Raw genomic sequence first — 12,111 nt, 5'->3', positions numbered from 1 at the left:
GACACGCATCTCCTTAAAGCCCTTGTGTCGTCTTGTTCTCATTATTATTAAACAACCACCCGACGACCAGACTGTTTTCTGAGGGCTTTAACCAGTTCAGGGCCATGGGGGAGCTGGAGCCTATCCCAGCAAGGGGCGCTACCTGACCAGGAAACCTGTCCATCGCAGGGCACACACACGCACGCGCACGCGCACGCAACAGGGCGCCAAATAACCTACCAGCATGTCTTACGACTATGGGAGGAAACTGGAACACCCTGAGAAATACCACACGAACACGGAGAGAACATACAAACTCCACGCAGATAGCGCCCTACGTCTGGAATTGAACCCAGGACCCCAGCGTTGTGAGACAGCAATGCATACCACTGCGCAACTGTGCCACCCATCTCCAAGTAACATTAAACGTGTATAAAATACAACAAGTAATCCCTAAAAAACATAAACTTCATTTTTTATCAGTTGTTCTGAGGCTCAAAACGTCATGTTCTACAGTTCTCACACACAGTGGAGGGTGGCAGTACCCTGTACGGGGATGTCAGATGTAGTGAGCAACAGGGTAACTATTTCCCACCCTGCCAGTACAAACAGGGCTATGCCAGAGGGCCACCATTACCCACCTGCCCCCACTGCAGCCTTGTGGCCAGCGGCAGCTCTGGTAGACCCGCTGGAAAACAGTGCCATTCTGCACCTGGCACGTGACTGTCCTGGTCACGGAGTATGGGCACCAGTTCCTGGAAGAGAAACAGAAGGACACAGTGAGTGCTACAAGGTCCAGCCCTTGTTAAAAACCCTGCAAAGCATGAGTGCTGCAGCAGAGCAGGCCTCTTAGCAGCCAATGGGAAGGAGAGTCACAGTTCAGCCTAGTGATAAGGCAGCTGGAATTGGTCTCTGCCAAAAAAAAATGAAAGAAAAACTGCACCTGCAATGAAGACGAGGCAATGAATGATGATACCTGAGTGTGTTTGAACTTGGTTTTAATCCCTACCCTTCCTTCATCTGGACAGCTCTGGGCTTGTTGTGGTTATACTTCCTTCTATTATAGACAAGCTCGGTCGGTTCAGTCGGCCGTGAGACCCATTACAAAATGTTTATGTTGTGGGTTTTCCATCAATAAACATCCGCCCGTTGCATGTTTTCTCGATACAGACGTGTGTTAGTTTTGCGTCAGGCCCCACTCTCCCACAGGGTTCAATGGCATTCCTGACAGCGCTCAAAACAGCAGAGGGTGAGGAACTGTGCGAGTAGTTCAGCCTGAAATGAAAATGGATCTAAATTCCCAGTGGACAGCTTCCTCTGAGAATAGGGATGTCCTGTCACTGGCACTGGTGAGTACTGACATGTCTGTGGGTGGTCACCTTTCCAGATCAGCTCTAATTTCTGAATATCAGCCTGTTGTTTACTGAACTGAACGTGACAGACGTTTTAACAGCGTCTCCCAGGTCGTTGAGTGTTTTACAGAGATCTTGAAAACCAGCAGACACATTAGCCCTGCAGGACTGGGCACACACCTACTGTATCTCAGGGTTAAATTGAGAAATCTAACTTAATGCAATCCAGAAGAGCTGGGGAAAAATAAAATTCACAAGAACATAAAAAGAATCAGATTTGAGAAGGTTTTTTCCAGTCTGGTTCCACAACTTGTCAAAAGCCCAGCAAGTCTACTTACATACCTCTCAACATGACTCAACATCCACAACTCATTCAGCAGTTTTTTTTGCTCCACATACCCAGAACCCTTAGCGTAACAAGAGTCTTACAGTCCCAGAGCAAGATGCAGATAGTGTTGTGTCTGGTCCTGTTCTCTGTATTTTGGTTAGGAGTAATACAGAGTTAAACTCTTTCAGCATCCTAGAACCCTGAAAACCTATGTGATCAAACTCACAAACCTGTAAGCTCTGAACTGTCCTTGTTAAACCCTTTCAGAAAACCTAGATCTAACTCACAAACTTACAATCAAATTATCTGTTTTAGATTTATCCCAAGAAGTGCAACCCATGTGAAATGTATGAATGTATATGTGTAATGTTATGTGGGATACAGCTGTGATAACTGTATATCACTTTTGATCACTATATTTTATACATTTCCCTGGCCAAAGGGACTTTCAAGCCAGTGAAATCTGATCAGAAGATGCTATCTGAGTCTAGAATCAGGGGTGTAGTCTTGAGTTGTGGTCAGAGCTGGATTCAAATCCCAACCTTGCCATCCTCTTCAGCAAGATATAATACCCAGGGTCCTGCAGGGAGACAGTATAAATGGGAATAAATGGGTCCTCAATTCTGTTTGTTAAAAACAAGCAGGAGACCAAATATGGTTAAATGTGGAGAGAGTCCATCAGGACTCAGCTGAAAGTGCTGTAAAACTCCAGTGTGGTTCCAGATTTGTTTAGTGTGAGCACCTCTGATCTTAGAGGTTCACAGTTTAATAGAATTCTTGACAAACTTGAATCCATTAATTTCTGTAATGACTCAGAACATGCTAAATTTTGGCCAATTATCAGTAATTTGTTCAATTAAGCAAGGAGGGGCCAGCTCTGGTCATAGACCTGCTGGATGTTCCTGTAGAAAAAAATCTTTAGTTAACTAATAAAAGTATGTCTATTCTCCTTAAAACTGCCTGTTCCAAGACCCCTGCTGTTTCTTCACTAAACTATATTTTAACAAAGCGCAGGGCTGGTGTTTTGTATTTGCAGACAGACTAAATGAACTGAACCTTCTCAGTCCTGAACAAAGGAGACTACAGGAAAACTCAGAAACAAGTATAGGATACTGATAATGTGCTGTTAAGTGTATACTGTTAAGATCAACACTTCCCACTGAAGATAAGTTAGAATAACTCATATAGGTAACTAATTTTACCTCTCAAGTATCAGAAAGAAGATTTCTGGAAAATACCAGTAACACATTTCATAATTTGGACAGTAAAGAGTAGAAAATTATTTTCCAAATGATTGTAGAAATTACAGCAGAGGGGTTGGAGGATAATGCTGGTGACTCACAGCTCTTAAGTCTTAGGCTGTAATGGCTGATGGCTCCTTCTGCGTGGAGCTTGCATGTTCTTGACAAATTCCTGTAGTTTTTATCCAGGTGTTCTTGGTTTTTTTACCACCTTTCAAAAACATGCTGTCTGGGTTAATTCGTGCCTTTAAATTGTTTCTGTGTGTTTCTTTGTGTGTGTGTGTGGACTGCAAAACGATACACCAAAAATTATTTGCAGCGATCAACTTCTTAATTCTCTAACTTGTCCCATATTGTGTTCAGCACGCATTTCATTTAAACCGAGGTGATGTTCATGAAAGAGGAAAAACAACAACAAAGAGTTCTGATGAGCATACTGAGCTGCTCAGAAGGCCAAACCACATTTTTCAGATATTACAGATGAGATTTATTTCAAATCCCCTAAGATGTGTCATATAAGAAGTCACATTCCACTTCATATTATGGAGTTTAATGTTATTATTTTTGCTGCATGTTAATGCTCATGTCTGTAAAAATAAATAATGGAAACAGGGGGCTTAATTAAAGAGGTGTAATGTCTGGGGCACGTAAGGGTATGATTGCAACACACGTGTGTTAGCAGTTTGTGTAATACCAAACTGTATGTATATAATAATTATGTACACATACTGGCGCTGTGTCATCTTATCAGTGACAAGAGGGTAAAAAATGCTCTGTTTTGTTTGGGATTAATAACATTTATTTTAGGGCCTATAAAAAAGAAAAATAAAGAAGTCTGCGAGTTTCCCTTTCATTGAAGATGCCATTGCAGTTGGGGGTCTGGGGTAGATGGGTGGGTGACATTTCAGACCTGGCACATGCTCCGAGCTGGATTTCTTGCCCCGCTAATGACTACCATATGTCTGTAACACACATGAAATAAGACTGGATAAATCCGAGATGTGTGGTTAAACTGCTACAGCGAGGTCAAAAAATGCAAGCCATTTCCGAGTAGGAGATTATTTCTTATTCATAAACAGGCTCCTTACTTCTGGAAGGAGACAAAGTGGGTAACAACGTACAGTAATAAGCCACTTACACCTTCATGTCTGCTTTCACAGTTCATGCAGACTTTGTCTTAATGTGCCCTTTGATCTGGGGTCTCTAACCCTGGCCCACGAGAGCCCCAGTCCAGTGAAAGGATTTCATCAGTGCCTTAGATGAAAAGAAGTCACATCTTCTACTCAGCAACTGATTCCCATTAAAGATCTAATTGTCTCTTATTGTGTACACACCAGATCTCCACAAACCTGGTCCTCTTAACTGCAATGCCAGCTGTTTCATTTTATAATCCACCAGCTGAGCTCTTGGTGATATAAATGAAACCTTAACTTTGCCAATAATTTGATTAATTACATGTTTCTCAATATTTTCATCTGATAAAAGCTGCAGGTTTTATGTTACCTATAAAATCCAATTGTGGACATCTTTTGCAATATAAGAAGAAAACAATAGAACTGCACTTATGAATGAAATTATTGGTTCAGAAAGGGTCCAACAAATTAATTAAGAGTTTAGTTTCAATGAAAACATGAACACAAGGACATCCTGGACTGAGATGTCCTAATACAGACATGGACTGATTGGCATCAGACTTTTTACTGAACATGCCTGTTGAATTGAAAAGAAGATCAACCTACATTTACAACAAATCTTCTTTAAAACAATTTCCGGTCATTCACAGGCAAAAGTGCAATGACATACTAACTCACTTGCCAAAAAATGATGTGCATCAGTTTTTCCCAGAGATTTGGTTCTGTTTGGAAACTGTTCCTGCCCGTTTTCCCAGCAATCCCGAGCTGGGGTTGGGACAGGGTTAGAGGGGTCCCGAGTCCTATGTGATACTGTGTCCCAGAGCAGCAGTGTCATGCAGTGAGCAGCAGTGTCATTGCTCTGTTGGCTCTGACATAAAAAGGGCTGAATTCCTGGCCAATTATCCTTTCAATCTCTTCCCGGCCTTTGCTGGTGAGTATAAAGGCCCTGCTTGGCACAGGCTGTGGGTCCCATGTTGTCTAATTGCCCCAACAAACAGCCTCTTTTGCCAGGCTCCCTGATCCTGGCTAATTTATTCCTCTCTGTAAACAATCCCTCGCTTGTCCTCTCGTCCTGTGGGATCGGTGGGCAGGCTGGAATCTGGGAACAGGGTGGGAGTGTTTTGCCCACATCAGAATGTAGAGATAAAGATCTTGCAAATCCAGCGTGTGCTAATCTCCATTCGGGCTTCGGTGTCGGTCAATAGAGCCGGCCGGGGAGCTCCACAAGGGCTTTTTAAACATGAGTTTTGCAGTCATTCACTCTGTCTCTTTGCACGAAGGGAGGAAGTCCACCGGTGAGCGGTGCAACGGGACAGCCCTAAATCAGCTGTGCGCATGTGATCACAGAAGGAAACAGAACCTGCAGCCTTTGTGCTTGGAAGAATTGGATACAATGCATCCCACTACTTTAGGGCAGTGTCTGACCCCATTATGATTTGTTATGCTTGAACACATAATGGAATGATTCGCTCCCAAGCACATCTGGAAAAGTTTGGCAGTGTCTTGTGTAGGTGGGAGTGTGTGGATTACTGTTGGACTTGTACAGATAAATCAAGGGTTCCCAAAGTTTTTGTGTTAAATGTTAAGAGGAGCATGGCCCCAACATTTACTTGGACCAAAGGAGTGGTGCTTCACCTAAAGCTGCAGAGACCCACCCTGGCATTGCCTACTGTCAAAAAATGAAATTAAAGGAAATCACTGAAGGCTCAGACATATTGGCAGAAATGCCGGTACTTTTGCAAACCAATTTCCTGTAAACTATTCCTTTTGAGTACACAGCCTTCTTTGAAATAAAGACATGTTTAGATTTGAGAACTTAGTCCAGTTAGAGGCTTGAGTTGCTCAAATTAAAGAGGTAGAATGTAAATTCATTTAAAAACGAGGCATGATCTTGGCATTGTCTTCACATGTCTTTTGAATTGCATTGAGTTTGCCGTTCAGAGAGCTGACACTCCTCGCTCAGTGATTGGTTGCAGATGTTGCTGAGCTGTGTGCATTCTGTTAGGGGAAAACTTAAAACAGAGATAGATAGATACATACTTTATTGATCCCGTGAGGGAAATTGCAGAAATGCCCTCCGTAGAGCTGGCACTTGTGGTGCAGTAGATTTGACACTCATTTAGGTTGCACAGTCCATGGTTCAAATTTAGAGTCCAGCCACAGGGTACACTTTATAACATTTTACTCTTTTATTTGAAGTTTTAAAGATGTTCAGACATTTTTTCCACAGGGAAGAGTGGAAAATTTGTGAGTGGAATACTCAACTAGTTTGGAGAACTCTTGAAATATAATTGCTCCAGGTATGTGAATCATTAGTTTAGTTAGATAAACGAGCCCTCAGCCCTACCAAAACCAGTATTCACAAGGCCCAGAAGTGTCTATTTGCTGTAATGGGGCATTGCATTTTAAGGGAATGGTTATGGGATTGTATCTGGAGGGTGCAGCACTTTAATACCTATGACTTCTGTTTCAGTAGAAAATGGGCTAATCAGATGGCAGAGAAGGATGGCCTGAGATGCTGGATACAAATGGCAGGTGTCATTTCAGCAGCTAAAAGTAACGTCTCTAAGCCATGCGACAAACATGCCATTACACGGGGCCATGTCAGTGAACCTGTGATGCCAGGCACAGAGTTTGAGACTATACACCTCGAAAAGCCTCTCAATTAGCTTGCTTGACTCGGAATTAAGAGCATATCCTATTGTTCACTCATTGTTTCTTTGTATAGGAATAATATAGGAATGCACTGATCAAAAACATATTTGTCAATATTCACTGGGTTTCAAAAACCCACACTAAAGGAAGTTAGAATGAATGCGATAATAAAACTTGCATAGGCACCAAATCTTAAACACACGCTCAAAATTCCCGATTGTTGCAAATAACATGTCATCTGGACTGTGTAACAGAGCATATAAGGGTCAGTGTTTGCTTGTGGAAGGCCTACCTGCTACAGTATGCTCCCAAATATTCAGAACCCCCACTGTAAAAGGTGCTTGGCCTGTGAACATCAAGAGCAGCTCCAATTTTGTGTACAGAGCCACACAAGGGTCTGAAATATTTGCAGTCCAGTTCCTTCCCATTTCTTCCAGCAGTGTGGCCTTGTAACACAGATAAATAACACTGCGGGAGACTGAACTTCCTCAGCTTGTCAACAGGAGATCTGGGGATCGGTCTGGACAGGTAAAGTGATGGAAGTAAGTCTCACGCTCCGCAAGAGAGCCACACACTCCCTGTCGCTGGGAGATGAGACTGCTTGCTTGACGTGGGGTTCCTAATGTCTTTGGGCAGTGAGAGAATACAGCGGCAGAAAGGCGATGAACTCTTACTGCCAACTCAAGAGAGCAAAGCCAAGTGCAAAACGACTACCTATAGTCTTTAACCAAGACCCTTCTGCATTGTGTGCACTAGGATCATGTCAGCCCCTCTACACAGACTCTCCAGAACCACAACTGCAGATCAACACCACACACGTAATATATGTTCAGTAATATGTTATAACAGGCTTATTTTGCAAAACAATGTTTTTAGCAGTCTTCAGATCTGTGAATTGGCGCTTGTGCTATTGTAAATACCCACACACAGCCAACAGAAACAGAAACGTTCAAGTTCTAAAATAACACAGACTGGTAAATCAGGTTATTAATTAATTATCACTTTTAGGACAAACGGTCAAATCTAAAAATATTCAAAGCTCTTTCCCATAACATAACGTCTGTATTTTCTGTCTCCTATACCATTTTGGAAAGGCTGTGTGGCCATTTTGCGCGTTAGCAGCATAAATTAGTTTAATTGGCACCCAGCTTCTCCCCCAGCATCTGTATAGTTCCTCCCTAAATGCTTTATAGAAAAGTTGTAAAACATTTTGCCAGGATTGTAAGAAAGTTGTGAATTCAGTGCCAGCATTACAAATCAAAGCATGATTGGTGATCACACATTTGGCAAGTACATAATGAACACTAAACCTAAGACAGTATTTTGGCAATATAGGCGTGTTGTATACCCTTAACACACAAAGGAACGATGCTCAGTGACCGATACTGTATGTGATGTGAAACCGTCTCCATTAATAAATGACTTTCACTGCACAACAGCACAGCAGCACAGGGAGTGATTGGTAACCATTGTTTGTAATGGGATGTAAAAATAGCTACAGATCTTCATGTTTTCACTTCCACTCTCAGCGAGCTGAGTGGCACGGAGCAATGCCAGCAGACATAAAAAGTGATCAATAGAGAGCACTGAGAAAATATGGAAAATAATTGGCTTTGACTCTAAAACAAACCAGGACTCAGGAAATCAAAAGACCAAACCGCAGTACAAGCATGGCATGGTATAGTATCTGCACTCCAGCATGGCGCAACTACCAGAAAGTCAATTGACTGTGAATTGAAGAACGAGTGATAGACCGCAGAGAACCTGAGATACTGCGCTCTCCAAGCTCGGGGCAAAGAGACTGAGTAATAGCTGGAGCCCAGGTGCTCTCAGTGCCTGTTTTCTGTACAACTGAGCCTGTTTTCATTAATACTCTGCCCAAGGCGGGTTTTTACATTCCTCTTGCTTGTACGTAGGAGGAATTAAAAAGTTGATTAAGAAAAGTTACAGTGCAGGAACGAATCCAGATTCTTCAGCTGTGGGAAAGGTTGGCTCGAAAGAGAAAGAAACGACTGGCGCGTGGCCAGTACAGAGGCGATGTGGGTACAGGGCTAGTTGGGTTTACCCATTCCTCCACGCTGCCCCCTCCCGCCCAACAACGAACCCACCTGTCCTTAACTGTGTGGAAGGAATTTGAAACATTAAAGATCTGAAGCTGCTGCTGTTGTATGCCATTCCTTTGCTTCTGAAAGAGTTATACAGCTCAAGATTTACCGCAACAGCAGGCATAAAGATTTCAGCTGCAGCTTACTGTTATGCTTAACTGTTAATCGAAAGAATTTTGTGAGGGACACTGCTCGATAGTTCCTATATCCGAGTCTTTTTCTAAAGCAGCTGGTCGACATTGGAGGACTTGGGTGGACGTCTGGCTCGGCATTCTGGAAGTCAAATGTGAGGCTCACTTCCTCCCTAAGGTAGGAGGGACGGGCAGAAACAGAGAGGAAAATCACAGTCCCTCAGCTAGTAGCACAAAACTAAAAGTACAAAACCTTCAGAGGGCAAACTGGGCATCGTTAAAAGATGTTGGAGGGAACAGAAAATAAAAGGATGGTTTCTCCGGGGGCTTTGACCTGACGAGGAGAAAGAGAGAGACACCGCAGGGGGACGGAGGGGCCTAGCGCCTGTTTCCATTTCTAAAAAGGGCCCCCGTGCTCAGCACACCCTCTCACAGGCTGACGGAGAGGGACTGCCTTTCAAGGGGAGGCTAATGGGACACATTAAGGGTGGCCCATTGTGAGGGGGCTTTTCAGTGGGGTTCAAAGGACGTGTCAAGGATTGTGGTAATGGGGTGAGGGGAGGGGCGCTCCTTAACAGAGGCTGCCAATGAGCCTTTCACCCAAAGGAAAGGTTCCTGCTGGGTTCAATTTAGCCCCTGACAAGACTATTGAAAGCCCGGGGGATTTTCAAAGAAGACACCGAAGCATTGTCAAAGGCCTCCTCTGAAGCTGTACGTCTTCCAAAGTGCTTTAAAATGCAACAGTAAGAGAGAACTTTGCTATATATTTAACAAATGCACACAAAGGTCAGAGCAGTGTGTTTGTGATATAAGGAAATGTACTGAGAATGTACATAAAGACTCCACTTTGTGGCTTTTTAACCACTCTTTATTGTAAAAAAAACACACTTAAGATACAAAAATAGTACTGCTATCCCAAATAATGTAGTTTTAACCAAGACCAAATGTAGGTATATGTGGGGAAAAAAAAGTTTTGGCAGATCATTCTCATATGGCACTGAATACAGCCAAATTAAAATAGAAATGGCTTATTTTTCCATAATACACATGCCTCTTTACTGTCCATTACTTTTTATTCTTGCTGATGCAACAAAACAGACATCACAGCACCACGGAACTGCACACAGGAGCTAAATCCACTACATCAAAAGGCCCGCACCTTGCCACAGGCACTTCACAGGCAGGTGTTCTTGAGAGGCGCATGGTGTGATGTCACCATAACCATCTCATTTTACAGAACGAGGCTTGCTCCTTCCCCTCCTACCTCTCATGAAACACGCGCATTCAGCTGAGAGCTCCTTTCAGATCACTCCTGTGACCTCTTCAACTATAAGGTGGTGCACACAGTCGCAATGCACCAAGACCCGCAAATGAAATGTTATCAAAAAAGGTCTGTGTGTTTCGAGAGCACCACCAAGCCCTGAAAATGCATGTTGCTCCCACTGTGACTAAAATAGGTGATTCCAGAATTTATTGCAGGATTAATTTCTTTATTTTTAAGCAAATAATAAATAAAGTAATAAATAAAAATACAACAGAGAGGAACAAAGCCATGAGGCAGCCACATACTGTACTAGAGGTGCAATTCCTGTGCAGTACAGGATGGAATGAAAACCATGTCCATCGAGCAGTGTGACAACAGCTGACACACCACCCTATTTCCAACACCGCAAGCATGTCACCTTAATGTTTCACAAACATCGTGGTTTGTCTATTCTTCTAGTCCTTCTGGAGTCCACAGAGCTCCCCTCTTGGGGAAGACTGCAGGCTTCTCTTCCTCCAGGTGGGCTCTTCACTAGGCTCTACTCACACAAGCCACAAGATCTTCATGAACTCTTCACTCACCAGTCTTCATAAATCAGGCCCTGGAGCAGTCAACTCAATTAACCGTCACCCCTTCACAATCTACACAAATCAGTTAAACACGACAAGGCGCTGGAATATTCAATTACTTAAATCCTCTGTGCGTTCATTCTTCACCAGAGGATGAAAACTTCACTAACCAGCAATGACTTCACAGCTGATCCTGTGTGGTCAAGGACACTTTCCTACAAACAAGCCTTGCATCCTGTCCCAGCAGCAGCCTGGAGCTCCTGGAGGTCCCTCGTGTCACACTCTTTGAGACCAGCCATCTGTCTGCTGATGTTGAGAGTGCAGGAAGTGCTCAGGATTTAAACTGTGCCATCTAGACTCCTCTCTCTCTCTCTCTCTCTCAGCTGGGGAGGAGATACACTGCTACTTTGCCAGGCGATGCCCCAGCTCCTCCAAATAACAACACCTCCAGTCAGCCCTGGCCCTGCTAGCTGACGCCGCTCCTCAGCAAAGCATTTCAATCCCATTGAGCCTGGCAAACAAACTGTCACGCAGCCTTCTGGTGAAGCACCTGGAGATCCCTCAGCACCTCCCTAGCTCACGGAGTGTCACAGGCCTTCACAAGTCAGCCCAGCCTGTTACTAGTGAGAAACCCCCACTAGAGCTCTCACTCTGCCTTCTTCCAGGCTGCAGCCTAAATGCAAACTGAAACCATTTTCTACCCAACTGCTCTTATAAGTTTCTTAATTAGCCCGGAGGAGCAGTTAATTCCCTGCAAACTCCATCACGATGACTACCTTACCTTGCATTGAATTCCACTACCTCTAAGTGCTATTTACTCATTCAGACCATCTGTGTCTCATTTAGAAGGTTTTTCCAATTAACAGACTGCCATCTTGGCTCAAGGCCACGCCACTGGATCCTATGTTTCGAGCCAAGATGAAGGTTCTCTCACAAAGCCATCGCTCACTACATCACAAGCAGGAAACAAAGAGCAGGTATAGAATACAGCAAGGAAGGAATGTCACGGAGAGGAGTGCAGACTGGTGTGTGGTAACAGTATGGGAGGGTAAGAGAAATTACAGGCACTGTCTAAACATATGAATCCTGAAGAGGTGGTGATCTGTGGCTTTGCTGTTCTGATTAAAATTCCAGCATGGTGAGGACAGAGATCGATATGAGAATGAAGGGGCCCTTGAGGTGGTGGAATGGAGACTAGGAGCACATCGTTCACTGTCTTAACACAGAAAAAAACAAACCTCTAATAAAGTGCAAGGTTACCACTTTAAACAGAAAAGCTACCCAGCTTCTGGTCAGTGTAAGACAGCAATTAGCTGGTGTCAAAGTCATCTGAAACTAATAATTATCTTTGTCG

General features: G+C 43.6%; 1 protein-coding gene across 6 annotated transcripts in view; it reads right to left on the bottom strand.

Annotated features, from left to right (window-relative positions):
- Positions 1-12,111, bottom strand: part of emid1 (EMI domain containing 1) — a 106,146-nt gene that overhangs the window by 86,246 nt on the left and 7,789 nt on the right. For all 6 annotated transcript variants that reach the window (XR_016094350.1, XM_088935837.1, XM_088935835.1 and 3 more), the window contains exon 2: positions 621-734. Coding sequence is in view for 5 of the 6 variants with exons in the window: in XM_088935837.1 (XP_088791963.1) it covers positions 621-734 (114 nt within the window). In the remaining variant the exon portion in view is untranslated. The remainder of the gene's footprint in view (positions 1-620; positions 735-12,111) is intronic.

The sequence above is a fragment of the Atractosteus spatula genome, chromosome 17 (assembly GCF_055471065.1).
Source record: "Atractosteus spatula isolate fAtrSpa1 chromosome 17, fAtrSpa1.hap1, whole genome shotgun sequence".
Lineage (NCBI taxonomy): Eukaryota > Metazoa > Chordata > Actinopteri > Semionotiformes > Lepisosteidae > Atractosteus > Atractosteus spatula.
This window is presented reverse-complemented; position numbering and strand designations above follow the sequence as displayed.